The sequence below is a fragment of the Pseudophryne corroboree genome, chromosome 5 (genome assembly GCF_028390025.1).
Source record: "Pseudophryne corroboree isolate aPseCor3 chromosome 5, aPseCor3.hap2, whole genome shotgun sequence".
NCBI lineage: Eukaryota > Metazoa > Chordata > Amphibia > Anura > Myobatrachidae > Pseudophryne > Pseudophryne corroboree.
In genome coordinates this window covers 423,584,832-423,602,994 of record NC_086448.1, presented here as the reverse complement: position 1 = coordinate 423,602,994, position 18,163 = coordinate 423,584,832, and the positions used below count along the sequence as shown (strand labels likewise).

The window sequence follows — 18,163 nt, the reverse complement described above, 5'->3', positions numbered from 1 at the left end:
AAAAGGAAATAAAAATGAAAAAAGTAAGAAAATATTTATTTAATAAATATATATTTGATATAAAAATATTATTGAATAAAATTAATCCAAATACATACCAGATTTATTAATGGCCAGCTTTAAATTACATACTTTCAATAAACTCTTGGGGCTGCATTGAAAATTAAATATGCTTGGGTTTACAAATTCAACATTTGAATTTAAGTCTAAAAGTCTAATTTCTAACCATGCTAATGATTTTAGGGAGCAATAAAAGTTAATATTCATTAAGAGAGGGTGGTCTTCTGTATACCGGCGGTCGGGCTCTCGGCGCTCAGTATACCGGCGCCGGGAGCCCGACAGCCGGCATACCGACACTTATTTTCCCTCGTGGGGGTCCACGACCCCCATAGAGGGAGAATAAAATAGTGTGGCGCGCGCCACCGTGCCCGTAGCGTGGCGAGCGCAGCGAGCCCGCAAGGGGCTCATTTGCCCTCGCCACACTGTCGGTAAGCCGGCGGTCGGGCTCCCGGCGCCGGTATGCTGGTCGCCGGGAGCCCGACCGCCGGCCAGCCGTAGTAAACCCATTAAGAGAGCATAATATAAGTAAACCTATAAGCTTTGGCCAAAGACTTTTGATCGCTAGTGAATTTACTGGTAGTTGCTTGAATACTGTGATGTGATATATACCTTTTTTTAGTATGTAGTGAAAAGTACAGCTAAAGTTCTAAGTGGTACAGATGACCTATTTCTGTCATTTAATACCCCTTTCACACCAAAATACCAAGTCTGACCCCAGATTTGGAACATTGTTCCAACCCAGGACAGACCCTGTTAAAACCTTCTGCCCCTTTTACACTGCACATAGGTGCAGTGTTAACTGTTCTGCCAGCAATTCGAGATGACCTCATCACACTGCACCTTAACCAGGGTCCTTCCCGTGTCCAACCCTGCTCGTCACCAGGGTTGGATTCCCAGCGTAGGTAATTTTTCGGGGTTCCTTTCACACCAAGCCGCTACCAGTGTTATTTCGGCAGTGTGAAACTGGGTATAAGAATGATGGTACTTTCCAGGTAAAGTTAGGAAAGGTGTGTTTGAAAGGTATCCGGATGGTAGGTCGAATTTGACATGGTCGACACATGGAAAGGTCAATACGTTAAAATGGTCAACACATAAAAGTCAACATTTTTATTTTTTTAAAGAAAAACATATTTTTTACTTTTTCATAATTTACCATCGATGCAGGCTACGATTGGCAATAGTGACCTGCAGCATGGTGAGTGAAGCGAGCCATACAAGGGCACACAGTGCACTAATTGGTACTAGTCGTTATGCAAAAAAAAACTAAAACGTTCAAAAATGTCATGTTGACCTTTTCATGTGTCACCGTATCCCATGTTGACCTTTTTCCTGTGTCAACCATGTCGGTGCCGACCGATAGTGGTTAACCTATTGACTGTTGACTTAATCCATGTCGACCCATTGATCCATAACCATTTGAAGGTCACATATGGGTGGTGGGGTGAAATGTTGAATGTCCTGGACATTTCGATTAAATGCAGTGGCATCTTAACAGCATTGAAGGCCCTGTTATTAAAAATAATCTGAATTTACCCCTTGTGCGGTCCCACACAGTCTCTCCACATGCTTCCATACAGTGAATGGCTGTCAGCACTCTGATGGATAGCTCCAACCATCCACCAATCAGCAAGCTGACCGCTATTCTCAGTCTAGCTGGAGGCAGGTAGTGAATACTCACTGTGATTGATGGATCGCCATCCACCAATCAGCAAGCGGACAGCTATTCAGTGTCTTGCTGCAGCTGGGAGACAGAGAATGTTGCCTGGCCGCTTTGATTGGGTGTAGTTCTTAATCGGAGCAACCAGGCAGCATTCTCTACCTGCACCCAAGGCACCAGCTCGGGAGTTAGATGCCCTCTGCCCAGCTCACCCCTGCTCGAAGTCCCCTAAATCATAGGTCCCTGTGCATCTACTTATATGTTAAGCCATGGTAGCTGTCAGAGTAGCAGCAAATTTGTTTTAAATGGGGATTTACTTTAAATGCTGAAGCCAATTAATAAATTAATATTTATATTCTAGTACATAAACATAAGACCTGCCAAATCCAAGTAGTTATGGAACCTATCATGCTGGAGAGCCATGCCCTGCATCTGTCCTCCTTCAGTGCCTTGTTTGATGATGATCCCACGGGGAAGGCTCAGTATAACTAGCTCTGACTGCAAACACTAGTGTCTGATTGATGACTCCGACTGCTATGCATTATTACCCAGCATTCCAGAGCAACAACCTTAGATTATAGAGTAACTGATCAAAGATCAATTCCACTCTATCAATTGGGCCTAAGCTCCACAGTGTCACTGAAGGACCGTGATCAGGGGGAACGGATATATGGATATGGTGTACTGGTGAAGGCGTTAATGATTGGATTACAGCTTTATGATGGAGGCTTAATAATGATGTGCAATGGAGCGGTTTTGATGATTGATCAGTAACCAGTTCTCTGAAAAACCACTAATTGAAGAGCCCTGTATTTTTGGGATAAATGAATCCCACAGCTTGGTTTTGTTTGCTGTCACTGAATTTAAGACTGCTTAGTAGTACTTCTGCATGCAAAATGAATCTTGTTATATTATTGATAATTGTGTGCAAAGACTTGAATGTGTCATTCACAAAACTTTTCCTTTTTTTGTGCTTGTGCATTCAGGGTATTGCTGACCATTTCCTACATGATGTTTTGAAAAAATTGAAAACTGGAAAAAGAACATTGGATAGTGCTTGTCTTCAAGCTCTCTGCAGAGTTTATGTGGGATTGTGTCGTCAACTCGGAGACATCGAAAGAGCGCGAATTCTCTGTTATAGTATAATTAAGGAAGGTAAGCTTGTATTATGTGACAACTTTTAAAACCCTGCCTAACATGATCTGCACCATCCCTTGGTTTCTGGGTCTATACTTGGAAAGTCCTATGGGGGAATGAGATTTGAAGGATTTGATTGAACTTTTATAGTATGCTGTATATAGTATTACAGTGGTAATGGAGTGTGATTCAGAATGTTTTGAACTATATATCTATAGAAATGTCTGTCCTATCTATCTATCTATCTATCTATCTATCTATCTATCTATCTATCTATCTATCTATCAAGGTAATGGTGGCACTCGCGTGTCGTGCAGCATGAAACCTTAATTACAGCAGTCAGGCGGCTTCAGAACTGTCACCTGACTGCTGTAATTAAGGTTTCATGCTGCAAGACCCGCGAGTGCCACCATTACCTTGGTAAATTTGTATCCACAACCCACTGCAGGGCACCGGGGCAATAATCTACACTAAGTAAGGAGTGCCGGTCATTGCTCGTTCCTATAGATAGATAGATAGATAGATAGATAGATATAGTTATATAGTGTATATATTATGTGTGTGTGTGTGTATCAACTATATATCTACATGTATGTATGTATGTGTGTATATATCCTCTATAATATATATATATATATATATATATATATATATATATATATATATATAATTGTTTTTTTTATTTTTTATGTGTATATGTATGTTAGCATGTATGTGTGTGTACAAACAGCCACCATTGAAGAACCCTCCTATGTTACTGCACGTTGCTGCTCTGGCCATCGCAATAAGGAGTTGTCCTCACTCTAAACCCCCGGATCCCTGGTAGCCAAACACATCCAGGAGGCTTGCAGTATAGTTATCACTAAACATCTCCAGTATAATGATAGTAATGACATGCTGTAAATAATACTTTAGCAATATACTGTAGATGTCCGATAATATACATTAGAAAAAGAGTGCTCCCTGGTTAAAAGGGGCAATCAACAGTTTCCATATACAGTATACAAACTGAAAATTTCTAAGTGACAATTTAAATGCAAAATCAACATGAAAAAATACCATAGGGAAATTTTAACAAAAATTGACACACTAATTAGCATAAAAAGTAGCTACAATTAATTCTAATGAATAGTCTAGATATAGGGCCTAATTCAGACATGATCGCTGTTGTGCGAAATCGCACAGTGGCCGATTATCGAACGACTGCATGCGTACGGATGGTGATGCACATACGTGAAGCCAAACTGCGAAAAAATCCTGCGTCTTTTTTTTTATATATACACTGCTCAAAAAAATAAAGGGAACACTAAAATAACACATCCTAGATCTGAATGAATGAAATATTCTTATTAAATACTTTGTTCTTTACATAGTTGAATGTGCTGACAACAAAATCACACAAAAATTATCAATGGAAATCAAATTTATTAACCCATGGAGGTCTGGATTTGGAGTCACACTCAAAATTAAAGTGGAAAAACACACTACAGGCTGATCCAACGCTACCTCTGGCGTGCACATGGAGGGCTGTGCGGCCCCCCAAAGAAATGCCGCCCCACACCATTACTGACCCACTGCCAAACCGGTCATGCTGGAGGATGTTGCAGGCAGCAGAACATTCTCCTTGGCGTCTCCAGACTCTGTCACGTCTGTCACATGTGCTCAGTGAGAACCTGCTTTCATCTGTGAAGAGCACAGGGCGCCAGTGGCGAATTTGCCAATCTTGGTGTTCTATGGCAAATGCCAAACGTCCTGCACGGTGTTGGGCTGTAAGCACAACCCCCACCTGAGGACGTCGGGGCCCTCATACCACCCTCATGGAGTCTGTTTCTGATCGTTTGAGTAGACATATGCACATTTGTGGCTTGCTGGAGGTAATTTTGCAGGGCTCTGGCAGTGCTCCTCCTGTTCCTCCTTGCACAAAGGCAGAGGTAGCGGTCCTGCTGCTGGGTTGTTGCCCTCCTACGGCCTCCTCCACATCTCCTGATGTACTGGCCTGTCTCCTGGTAGCGCCTCCATGCTCTGAACACTACGCTGACAGACACAGCAAACCTTCTTGCCACAGCTCGCATTGATGTGCCATCCTGGATGAGCTGCACTACCTGAGCCACTTGTGTGGGTTGTGGGGAGGTCATACAGGCACGTGGAGGCCACACACACTACTGAGCCTCATTTTGACTTGTTTTAAGGACATTACATCAAAGTTGGATCAGCCTGTAGTGTGTTTTTACACTTTAATTTTGAGGGTGACTACAAATCCAGACCTCCATGGGTTAATAAATTTGATTTCTATTGATAGTTTCTCTGACGTCCTAGTGGATGCTGGGAACTCCGTAAGGACCATGGGGAATAGACGGGCTCCGCAGGAGACTGGGCACTCTAAAAGAAAGATTAGGTACTATCTGGTGTGCACTGGCTCCTCCCTCTATGCCCCTCCTCCAGACCTCAGTTAGATTTCTGTGCTCGGCCGAGCTGGATGCACACTAGGGGCTCTCCTGAGCTTCTAGAAAGAAAGTATATGTTAGGTTTTTTATTTTACAGTGAGACCTGCTGGCAACAGGCCCACTGCAACGAGGGACTAAGGGGAGAAGAAGCGAACCTACCTGCTTGCAGCTAGCTTGGGCTTCTTAGGCTACTGGACACCATTAGCTCCAGAGGGATCGACCGCAGGACCCGTCCTTGGTGTTCGTTCCCGGAGCCGCGCCGCCGTCCCCCTTACAGAGCCAGAAGCATGAAGGTGGTCCGGAAAATCGGCGGCAGAAGACTTCAGTCTTCACCAAGGTAGCGCACAGCACTGCAGCTGTGCGCCATTGCTCCTCATACACACTTCATACTCCGGTCACTGAGGGTGCAGGGCGCTGGGGGGGGGCGCCCTGAGCAGCAATAAAAACACCTTGGCTGGCAAAATAATAACAATATATAGCCCCAGAGGCTATATATGTGATAATTACCCCTGCCAGAATCCATAAAAAAGCGGGAGAAAAGTCTGCAAAAAAAGGGGCGGAGCTATCTCCCTCGTCACACTGGCACCATTTTCTCTTCACAGTGTAGCTGGAAGACAGCTCCCCAGGCTCTCCCCTGTAGTTTTCAGGCTCAAAGGGTTAAAAAGAGAGGGGGGGGGGGGGATAAATATAGGCGCAATATTGTTTATACAGGCAGCTATTGGGGAACATTCATTCAGTGATCGTGTTTATCCCTGCATTATATAGCGCTCTGGTGTGTGCTGGCATACTCTCTCTCTGTCTCCCCAAAGGGCTGTGTGGGGTCCTGTCCTCAGTCAGAGCATTCCCTGTGTGTGTGCGGTGTGTCGGTACGGCTGTGTCGACATGTTTGATGAGGCTTATGTGGAGGCGGAGCAGATGCCGATAAATGGGATGTCGCCCCCTGTGGGCCGACACCAGAGTGGATGGATAGGTGGAAGGTATAAACCGACAGTGTCAACTCCTTACATAAAAGGCTGGATGACGTAACAGCTATGGGACAGCCGGCTTCTCAGCCCGCGCCTGCCCAGGCGTCTCAAAGGCCATCAGGGGCTCAAAAACGCCCGCTCCCTCAGATGGCATACACAGATGTTGACACGGAGTCTGACTCCAGTGTCGACGAGGTTGAGACATATACACAATCCTCTAGGAACATCCGTTACATGATCCCGGCAATAAAAAATGTGTTACACATTTCTGACATTAACCCAAGTACCACTAAAAAAGGGTTTTATGTTTGGGGAGAAAAAGCAGGCAGTGTTTTGTTCCCCCGTCAAATGAGTGAATGAAGTGTGAAAAAGCGTGGGTTCCCCCGATAAGAAACTGGTAATTTCTAAAAAGTTACTGATGGCGTACCTTTTCCCGCCAGAGGATAAGTTACGCTGGGAGATATCCCCTAGGGTGGATAAGGCGCTCACACGTTTGTCAAAAAAGGTGGCACTGCCGTCTTAGGATACGGCCACTTTGAAGGTACCTGCTGATAAAAAGCAGGAGGCTATCCTGAAGTCTGTATTTACACACTCAGGTACTAGACTGAGACCTGCAGATAGTGCTGCTGCAGCGTGGTCTGTAACCCTGTCAAACAGGGATACTATTTTGCGAACATAAGACGTCGTCTTATATATTGAGGGATGCACAGAGGGATATTTTGCCGGCTGGCATCCAGAATTAATGCAATGTCCATTCTGTCAGGAGGGTATTAGAGACCCGACACTGGACAGGTGATGCTGACTTTAAAAGGCACATAGAGCCTTATAAGGGTGAGGAATTGTTTGGGGTGAGGAATTGTTTGGGGATGGTCTCTGGGACCTCGTATCCACAGCAACAGCTGGGAAGAAATTTTTTTTATCTCAGGTTTCCTCACAGCCTAAGAAAGCACTGTATTATCAGGTACAGTCCTTTCGGCTTCAGAAAAGCAAGCGGGTCAAAGGCGCTTCCTTTCTGCACAGAGACGAGGGAAGAGGGAAAAAGCTGCACCAGTCAGCCAGTTCCCAGAATCAAAATTCTTCCCCCGCTTCCTCTGAGTCCACCGCATGACGCGGGGGCTCCACAGGCGTAGCCAGGTACGGTGGGGGGCCGCCTCAAAAATTTCAGCGATCAGTGGGCTTGCTCACAGGTGGATCCCTGGATCCTTCAACTAGTATCTCAGGGGTACAGGCTGGAATTCGAGGCGTCTCCCCCCCGCCGTTTCCTCAAATCTGCCTTGCCGACAACTCCCTCAGGCAGGAAGGCTGTGCTAGAGGCAATTCACAAGCTGTATTCCCAGCAGGTGATAGTCAAGGTGCCCCTACTTCAACAAGGACGGGGTTACTATTCCACACTGTTTGTGGTACCGAAACCGGACGGTTCGGTGAGCCCCATTTTAAATTTGAAGTCCTTGAACACATACATAAAAAAATTCAAGTTCAAGATGGAATCGCTCAGGGCGGTTATTGCAAGCCTGGAGGAGGGGGATTACATGGTATCCCTGGACATCAAGGATGCTTACCTACATGTCCCCATTTACCATCCTCACCAGGAGTACCTCAGAATTGTGGTACAGGATTGCCATTACCAATTCCAAACACTGCCGTTTGGACTGTCCACGGCACCGAGGGTCTTTACCAAGGTAATGGCAGAAATGATGATACTCCTTCGAAAAAAGGGAGTTTTTAATTATCCCGTACTTGGACGATCTCCTTATTAAGGCAAGGTCCATGGAGCAGTTGTTGGTCGGAGTAGCACTATCTCGGGAAGTGCTACAACAGCACGGATGGATTCTATACATTCCAAAGTCACAGCTGGTTCCTACCACACGCCTGCTGTTCCTGGGGATGGTTCTGGACACAGAACAGAAAAAAGTGTTTCTCCCGCAGGAGAAAGCCAAGGAGCTGTCATCTCTAGTCAGAGACCTCCTGAAACCAAAACAGGTATCGGTGCATCACTGCACACGAGTCCTGGGAAAAATGGTAGCTTCTTACGAAGCAAAATTCCATTCGGCAGGTTTCATGCAAGAACCTTTCAGTGGGACCTCTTGGACAAGTGGTCGGAACCGCATCTTCAGATGCATCGGCTGATAACCCTGTCTCCAAGGACCAGGGTATCTCTACTGTGGTGGCTGCAGAGTGCTCCTCTACAAGAGGGCCGCAGATTCGGCATACAGGACTGGGTCCTGGTAACCACGGATGCCAGCCTTCGAGGCTGGGGGGCAGTCACACAGGGAAGAAATTTCCAAGGACTTTGGTCAAGTCAGGAGTCGTCCCTACACATAAATATTCTGGAACTGAGGGCCATTTACAATGCCCTAAGTCTGGCAAGGCCTCTGCTTCAAAACCAGCCGGTACTGATCCAATCAGACAACATCACGGCAGTCGCCCATGTAAACCGACAGGGCGGCACAAGAAGCAGGATGGCGATGGCAGAAGCCACAAGGATTCTCCGATGGGCGGAAAATCACGTCTTAGCACTGTCAGCAGTGTTCATTCCGGGAGTGGACAACTGGGAAGCAGACACGACCAACACCCGGGAGAGTGGGGACTTCATCCTGAAGTCTTCCAACTGTTGGTGAACTGTTGGGAAAGGCCACAGGTGGACATGATGGCGTCCCGCCTAAACAAAAAACTAGATATTGCGCCAGGTCAAAGGACCCTCAGGCAATAGCTGTGGACGCTCTAGTTACACCGTGGGTGTACCAGTCGGTTTATGTATTCCCTCCTCTGCCTCTCATACCAAAGGTACTGAGAATAATAAGAAACGAGGAGTAAGAACGATACTCGTGGTTCCGGATGGGCCAAGAAGAGCTTGGTACCCAGAACTTCAAGAAATAATATCAGAGGACCCATGGCCTCTACCGCTCAGACAGGATCTGCTACAGCAGGGGCCCTGTCTGTTCCAAGACTTACCGCGGCTGCGTTGGACGGCATGGCGGTTGAATTCCGGATCCTAAAGCAAAAGGGCATTCCGGAGGAAGTCATTCCTACGCTGATAAAAGCCAGGAAAGAAGTAACCGCAAACCATTATCACCGTATTTGGCGAAAATATGTTGCGTGGTGTGAGGCCTGGAAGGCCCCAACAGAGGAATTTCAGCTGGGTCGTTTTCTGCACTTCCTACAGTCAGGAGTGACTATGGGCCTAAATTTGGGTTCCATTAAGGTCCAGATTTCGGCTCTGTCGATTTTCTTCCAGAAAGAACTGGCTTCATTGCCTGGAGTTCAGACATTTGTAAAGGGAGTGCTACATATTCAGCCCCTTTTTTGTGCCTTCCGTGGCACCTTGGGATCTCAACGTGGTGTTGAGTTTTCTTAAAATCACTTTGGTTTGAGCCACTTAAAACTGTGGATTTGAAATATCTCACGTGGAAAGTGGTCATGTTATTGGCCTTGGCTTCGGCCAGGCGTGTGTCAGAATTGGCGGCTTTGTCATGTAAAAGCCCTTATCTGATTTTCCATATGGATAGGGCAGAATTGAGGACTCGTCCCCATTTTCTCCCTAAGGTGGTATCAGCTTTTCACTTGAACCAACCTATTGTAGTGCCTGCGGCTACTAGGGACTTGGAAGATTCCAAGTTACTGGACGTAGTCGGGGCCTTAAAAATTTATATTTCCAGGACGGCTGGAGTCAGGAAAACTGACTCGTTTTTTATCCTGTAGGCACCCAACAAAATAGGTGCTCCTGCTTCTAAGCAGACTATTGCTCGCTGAATTTGTAGCACAATTCAGCTGGAGCATTCTGCGGCTGGATTGCCGCATCCTAAATCAGTAACAGCCCATTCCACGAGGAAAGTGGGCTCATCTTGGGCGGCTGCCCGAGGGGTCTCGGCTTTACAACTTTGCAGAGCTGCAACTTGGTCAGGGGCAAACACGTTTGCTAAATTCTACAAATTTGATACCCTGGCTGAGGAGGACCTTGAGTTCTCTCATTCGGTGCTGCAGAGTCATCCGCACTCTCCCGCCCGTTTGGGAGCTTTGGTATAATCCCCATGGTCCTTACGGAGTTCCCAGCATCCACTAGGACGTCAGAGAAAATAAAATTTTACTCACCGGTAAATCTATTTCTCGTAGTCCGTAGTGGATGCTGGGCGCCCATCCCAAGTGCGGATTGTCTGCAATACTTGTATATAGTTATTGCCTAACTAAAGGGTTATTGTTGAGCCATCTGTTGAGAGGCTCAGTTATATTTCATACTGTTAACTGGGTATAGTATCACGAGTTATACGGTGTGATTGGTGTGGCTGGTATGAGTCTTACCTGGGATTCAAAATCCTTCCTTATTGTGTCAGCTCTTCCGGGCACAGTATCCTAACAGGTCTGGAAGAGGGGCATAGAGGGAGGAGCCAGTGCACACCAGATAGTACCTAATCTTTCTTTTAGAGTGCCCAGTCTCCTGCGGAGACCGTCTATACCCCATGGTCCTTACGGAGTTCCCAGCATCCACTACGGACTACGAGAAATAGATTTACCGGTGAGTAAAATCTTATTTTTTGTGTGATTTTGTTGTCAGCACATTCAACTATGTAAAGAACAAAGTATTTAATAAGATTATTTCATTCATTCAGATCTAGGATGTGTTATTTTAGTGTTCCCTTTATTTTTTTGAGCAGTGTATATATTAGAAGTATCCTTCCCCACCTGTGGTTCGTTGTTTCTGTTTTTTTCTCACAGCACTAGGGTTTACTTACCTGATGAAAAGGCTGCCATGCCTTGAAACATTGTAAGATACCTGCATCTTGTTTGCCTTTTTTTTTTTTTTACACCATGTTATTTGCTGCCATCATGTTTTAAACACTAAAAAGTTTTCTCACAAGTCCATGGAGTGCCGCCTGTTCCTTCGCTGCTAAACACCTGAGCCAAAGGTGGGGAAGGATACTTCCTACTACATGATTACTAGGAGGGCACCCTGGCATTTTTTCATTTAATCAGAGTGCTGGATGTTTTTTTCTGTATGTATATGTATATATGTGTGTGTGTGTGTGTGTGTGTGTGTGTGTGTGTGTATATATATATATATTTCTCTATCGTCCTAGTGGATGCTGGGGTTCCTGAAAGGACCATGGGGAATAGCGGCTCCGCAGGAGACAGGGCACAAAAAGTAAAGCTTTCCGATCAGGTGGTGTGCACTGGCTCCTCCCCCTATGACCCTCCTCCAAGCCTCAGTTAGATTTTTGTGCCCGGCCGAGAAGGGTGCAATCTAGGTGGCTCTCCTAAAGAGCTGCTTAGAGAAAGTTTAGCTTAGGTTTTTTATTTTACAGTGAGTCCTGCTGGCAACAGGATCACTGCAACGAGGGACTTAGGGGAGAAGAAGTGAACTCACCTGCGTGCAGGATGGATTGGCTTCTTGGCTACTGGACATCAGCTCCAGAGGGACGATCACAGGTACAGCCTGGATGGTCACCGGAGCCTCGCCGCCGGCCCCCTTGCAGATGCTGAAACATGAAGAGGTCCAGAATCGGCGGCAGAAGACTCCTCAGTCTTCTAAAGGTAGCGCACAGCACTGCAGCTGTGCGCCATTTTCCTCTCGGCACACTTCACACGGCAGTCACTGAGGGTGCAGGGCGCTGGGAGGGGAGCGCCCTGGGAGGCAAATGAAAACCTATTTGGCTAAAAAATACCTCACATATAGCCTCCGGGGGCTATATGGAGATATTTAACCCCTGCCAGAATACACTAAAGAGCGGGAGACGAGCCCGCCGGAAAAGGGGCGGGACCTATCTCCTCAGCACACAGCGCCATTTTCCTTACACAGCTCCGCTGGTCAGGACGGCTCCCAGGTCTCTCCCCTGCACTGCACTACAGAAACAGGGTAAAACAAGAGAGGGGGGGCAAAATAGTGGCAAAAATTATATTATAAAAGCAGCTATACAGGGAGCACTTATTATAAGGCTATCCCTGTCATATATAGCGCTTTTGGTGTGTGCTGGCAAACTCTCCCTCTGTCTCCCCAAAGGGCTAGTGGGGTCCTGTCTTCGTTAAGAGCATTCCCTGTGTGTCTGCTGTGTGTCGGTACGTGTGTGTCGACATGTATGAGGACGATATTGGTGTGGAGGCGGAGCAATTGCCAAATATGGGGATGTCACCTCCTAGGGGGTCGACACCAGAATGGATGCCTTTATTTTTGGAATTACGGGATAGTGTCAACACGCTAAAGCAGTCGTTTGACGACATGAGACGGCCGGACAATCAGTTAGTGCCTGTCCAGGCGCCTCAAACACCGTCAGGGGCTGTAAAACGCCCTTTGCCTCAGTCGGTCGACACAGACCCAGACACAGGCACTGATTCCAGTGGCGACGGTGACGAATCAACCGTATTTTCCAGTAGGGCCACACGTTATATGATTTTGGCAATGAAGGAGGCGTTACATTTAGCTGATACTACAGGTACCACTAAACAGGGTATTATGTGGGGTGTGAAAAAACTACCTATAGTTTTTCCTGAATCAGAAGAACTAAATGATGTATGTGATGAAGCGTGGGTTGCCCCCGATAAAAAGATGCTAATTTCAAAGAAGTTATTAGCTTTATACCCTTTCCCGTCAGAGGTTAGGGCGCGCTGGGAAACACCTCCTAGGGTGGACAAGGCGCTCACACGCTTATCTAAACAAGTGGCGTTACCCTCTCCTGAGACGGCCGCACTTAAAGATCCAGCAGATAGGAGGATGGAAAATATCCAAAAAAGTATATACACACATACAGGTGTTATACTACGACCAGCTATAGCGACAGCCTGGATGTGCAGTGCTGGAGTAGCTTGGTCAGAGTCCCTGATTGAAAATATTGATACCCTGGATAGGGACAATGTTTTACTGTCTTTAGAGCAAATAAAGGATGCATTTCTTTATATGCGTGATGCACAGAGGGATATCTGCACACTGGCATCACGGGTAAGTGCTATGTCCATTTCGGCCAGAAGAAGTTTATGGACGCGACAGTGGTCAGGCGATGCGGACTCAAAACGGCATATGGAAGTTTTGCCGTATAAAGGGGAGGAGTTATTTGGAGTCGGTCTATCAGATTTGGTGGCCACGGCTACAGCCGGGAAATCCACCTTTTTACCTCAAGCTACTCCCCAACAGAAAAAGACACCGACTTTTCAACCGCCGCCCTTTCGTTCCTTTAAAAACAAGAGAGCAAAGGGATATTCATATCTGCCACGAGGCAGAGGAAGGGGGAAGAGACACCAACAGGCAGCTCCTTCCCAGGAACAGAAGCCCTCCCCCGCTTCTACAAAAGCCTCAGCATGACGCTGGGGCTTCTCAAGCGGACTCGGGGGCGGTGGGCGGTCGTCTCAAGAATTTCAGCGCGCAGTGGGCTCACTCGCAGGTAGATCCCTGGATCCTGCAGATAATATCTCAGGGGTACAGGTTGGAACTAGAGACAGATCCGCCTCGCCGTTTCCTGAAGTCTGCTTTACCAACGTCCCCCTCCGAAAGGGAGACGGTTTTGGAAGCCATTCACAAGCTGTACTCTCAGCAGGTGATAGTCAAGGTACCTCTTCTACAACAGGGAAAGGGGTATTATTCCACTCTATTTGTGGTACCGAAGCCGGACGGCTCGGTAAGACCTATTCTAAATCTGAAGTCCTTGAACCTGTACATAAAGAAGTTCAAGTTCAAAATGGAGTCACTCAGAGCAGTGATAGCGAACCTGGAAGAAGGGGACTTTATGGTGTCCTTGGACATCAAGGATGCGTACCTCCACGTTCCAATTTACCCCTCACACCAGGGGTACCTCAGGTTCGTTGTACAAAACTGTCACTATCAGTTTCAGACGCTGCCGTTCGGATTGTCCACGGCACCTCGGGTCTTTACAAAGGTAATGGCCGAGATGATGATTCTTCTTCGAAGAAAAGGCGTATTAATTATCCCATACTTGGACGATCTCCTAATAAGGGCAAGGTCCAGAGAACAGCTAGAGAGGGGATTAGCACTGTCTCAAGAAGTGCTAAAACAGCACGGCTGGATTCTGAATATTCCAAAATCCCAGTTAATGCCGACAACTCGTCTGCTGTTCCTAGGGATGATTCTGGACACGGTTCAGAAAAAGGTTTTTCTCCCGGAGGAAAAAGCCAAGGAGTTATCCGAGCTTGTCAGGAACCTCCTAAAACCAGGAAAGGTGTCTGTACATCAATGCACAAGAGTCCTGGGAAAAATGGTGGCTTCTTACGAAGCAATTCCATTCGGCAGATTCCATGCACGAATTTTCCAGAGGGATCTGTTGGACAAATGGTCAGGGTCGCATCTTCAGATGCACCAGCGGATAACCCTGTCTCCAAGGACAAGGGTATCTCTTCTGTGGTGGTTGCAGAGTGCTCATCTATTGGAGGGCCGCAGATTCGGCATACAGGATTGGATCCTGGTGACCACGGACGCCAGCCTGAGAGGCTGGGGAGCAGTCACACAAGGAAGAAACTTCCAGGGAGTGTGGACGAGCCTGGAAACGTCTCTTCACATAAACATTCTGGAACTAAGAGCAATCTACAATGCTCTAAGCCAGGCAGAACCTCTGCTTCAAGGAAAACCGGTGTTGATCCAGTCGGACAACATCACGGCAGTCGCCCATGTAAACAGACAGGGCGGCACAAGAAGCAGGAGTGCAATGGCAGAAGCTGCAAGGATTCTTCGCTGGGCAGAGAATCATGTGATAGCACTGTCAGCAGTGTTCATCCCGGGAGTGGACAACTGGGAAGCAGACTTCCTCAGCAGACACGACCTTCACCCGGGAGAGTGGGGACTTCATCCGGAAGTCTTCCACATGCTGGTAACCCGTTGGGAAAGACCAATGGTGGACATGATGGCGTCTCGCCTCAACAAAAAACTGGACAGGTATTGCGCCAGGTCAAGAGATCCGCAGGCAATAGCTGTGGACGCGCTGGTAACGCCTTGGGTGTACCAGTCAGTGTATGTGTTTCCTCCTCTGCCTCTCATACCAAAAGTATTGAGAATTATACGGCAAAGAGGCGTAAGAACGATACTAGTGGTTCCGGATTGGCCAAGAAGGACTTGGTACCCGGAACTTCAAGAGATGATCACGGAAGATCCGTGGCCTCTACCTCTAAGGAGGGACTTGCTTCAGCAGGGTCCCTGTCTGTTTCAAGACTTACCGCGGCTGCGTTTGACGGCATGGCGGTTGAACGCCGGATCCTAAAGGAAAAAGGCATGCCGGAAGAAGTCATTCCTACTTTGATTAAAGCAAGGAAGGAAGTAACCGTGCAACACTATCACCGCATTTGGCGAAGATATGTTGCGTGGTGCGAGGATCGGAGTGCTCCGACGGAGGAATTTCAACTGGGTCGATGCCTACATTTCCTGCAATCAGGATTGTCTATGGGTCTCAAATTGGGATCTATTAAGGTTCAAATTTCGGCCCTGTCGATTTTCTTTCAAAAAGAATTGGCTTCAGTTCCTGAAGTCCAGACTTTTGTTAAGGGAGTGCTGCATATACAGCCTCCTGTGGTGCCTCCAGTGGCACCGTGGGATCTCAATGTGGTTTTGGAATTTCTAAAATCTCATTGGTTTGAACCACTAAAAAAGGTGGATTTAAAATATCTCACATGGAAAGTGACCATGTTACTAGCCCTGGCTTCGGCCAGGAGAGTGTCAGAACTGGCAGCTTTATCTTACAAAAGCCCATATCTGATTTTCCATTCGGACAGGGCAGAACTGCGGACTCGTCCGCATTTTCTCCCTAAGGTGGTGTCAGCATTTCATCTGAACCAGCCTATTGTAGTGCCTGCGGCTACAAGTGACTTGGAGGACTCCAAGTTACTGGACGTTGTCAGAGCATTAAAAATATATATTGCAAGGACAGCTGGAGTCAGAAAATCTGACTCGTTGTTTATATTGTATGCACCCAACAAGATTGGTGCTCCTGCGTCTAAGCAGACGATTGCTCGTTGGATCTGTAGCACAATCCAACTTGCACATTCTGTGGCAGGCCTGCCACAGCCTAAATCTGTAAAGGCCCACTCCACAAGGAAGGTGGGCTCATCTTGGGCGGCTGCCCGAGGGGTCTCGGCATTACAACTTTGCCGAGCAGCTACGTGGTCAGGGGAGAACACGTTTGTAAAATTTTACAAATTTGATACTCTGGCTAAGGAGGACCTGGAGTTCTCTCATTCGGTGCTGCAGAGTCATCCGCACTCTCCCGCCCGTTTGGGAGCTTTGGTATAATCCCCATGGTCCTTTCAGGAACCCCAGCATCCACTAGGACGATAGAGAAAATAAGAATTTACTTACCGATAATTCTATTTCTCGGAGTCCGTAGTGGATGCTGGGCGCCCATCCCAAGTGCGGATTATCTGCAATAATTGTACATAGTTATTGTTAACTAATTCGGGTTATTGTTTAGGAAGCCATCTTTCAGAGGCTCCTCTGTTATCATACTGTTAACTGGGTTTGATCACAAGTTGTACGGTGTGATTGGTGTGGCTGGTATGAGTCTTACCCGGGATTCAAAATTCCTCCCTTATTGTGTACGCTCGTCCGGGCACAGTACCTAACTGAGGCTTGGAGGAGGGTCATAGGGGGAGGAGCCAGTGCACACCACCTGATCGGAAAGCTTTACTTTTTGTGCCCTGTCTCCTGCGGAGCCGCTATTCCCCATGGTCCTTTCAGGAACCCCAGCATCCACTACGGACTCCGAGAAATAGAATTATCGGTAAGTAAATTCTTATTATATATATATATATATATATATATATATATATATATATATATATATATATAAATATAAATGGGGGATGAGGGATATATAGCGACCACGGTGTCAATACAACAAGTATAAATTTGCCAATTTTTATTAAATTAAAAGGTATTTATTAACGTACAGTCATACATAAAAGAAACAAGTAATAAGAAGGTTTTTCTTTATCTAAAATGAGGTAGGGAAACTTTTGCCTACCTCATTTAAGATAAGGAAAAACCTTCTTATTACTTGTTCTTATTGTAGTTTTATATATTCATTTAAGTGATTTTAGTTCAGCTGTGTTTTTATTGTCCAATTTTTTTTATGCATGTTTCTTTTATGTATAACTGTACGTTAATAAATACCTTTTAATTTAATATAAATTGGCAAATTTATACTTGTTGTATTGACACCGTGGTCGCTATATATCCCTCATCCCCCCCTTTATTCCTAAATTCTATCCAGGGAATCACTATCCCTGTACATTTTTGAGGGATTCAGCTGACGCCCCAGTAGCAGCATAGGGGAGTGTCACATAAATTTGCCTTTTTTTCCTTTATACAACATATCTGGTTCTTATCACAAGTGGCGCAATATTAATCCTTGTTCTTTAATATTAATATAAATATATTTATATATATTTATATATTTATTATATATATATATATGTGTGTGTGTGTGTGTGTGTGTGTGTGTGTGTAGAGTGAGAGAAGATATACCAGTGTCCAAAGGTAATAAGATAAGAATCCTAGAGGTGGCATGATGAAAATACTTTATGTATAGTTTTCTGTCTAATCTTTGCTGTTTCGAAGATTTCCCAGAGCCTGACAAATTACTGCTGTTCATAATCAGTTCGTGGAATGATCTATTTTCCCTGCATGGAGTGATCAGTAAGGCAATACAGGCAGTTCTTAAAAGCCTGGCAATGGAAGAGGTTGGACCCTGCCTTCGTGCTTATCTTAACTGGGACAAGGTAAGTTTATTATCTTGTGTATTATATGGAACATGAGAAGTTTTAGTGGGCAGTAGTTGTTATTGGTTAGCACTACATTAATTCCTGCTGCAGAATTATTTTAAATATTTATTGTATGTCTGTGGATATTATTAGCAATGGGTTATCTTACAGAATAGTACCCCTTGTCTTCCAGCAATTAGAATGTTCATAGCAACTCC

At 46.0% G+C, this 18,163-nt stretch overlaps 1 protein-coding gene across 2 annotated transcripts in view; it reads left to right on the top strand.

Annotated features, from left to right (window-relative positions):
- ICE1 (interactor of little elongation complex ELL subunit 1) overlaps positions 1 to 18,163 on the top strand; it is a 292,267-nt gene that overhangs the window by 238,632 nt on the left and 35,472 nt on the right. For both annotated transcript variants that reach the window (XM_063922809.1, XM_063922810.1), the window contains exons 16-17: positions 2,704 to 2,872; positions 17,803 to 17,963. In XM_063922809.1, the coding sequence (XP_063778879.1) occupies positions 2,704 to 2,872; positions 17,803 to 17,963 (330 nt within the window). The remainder of the gene's footprint in view (positions 1 to 2,703; positions 2,873 to 17,802; positions 17,964 to 18,163) is intronic.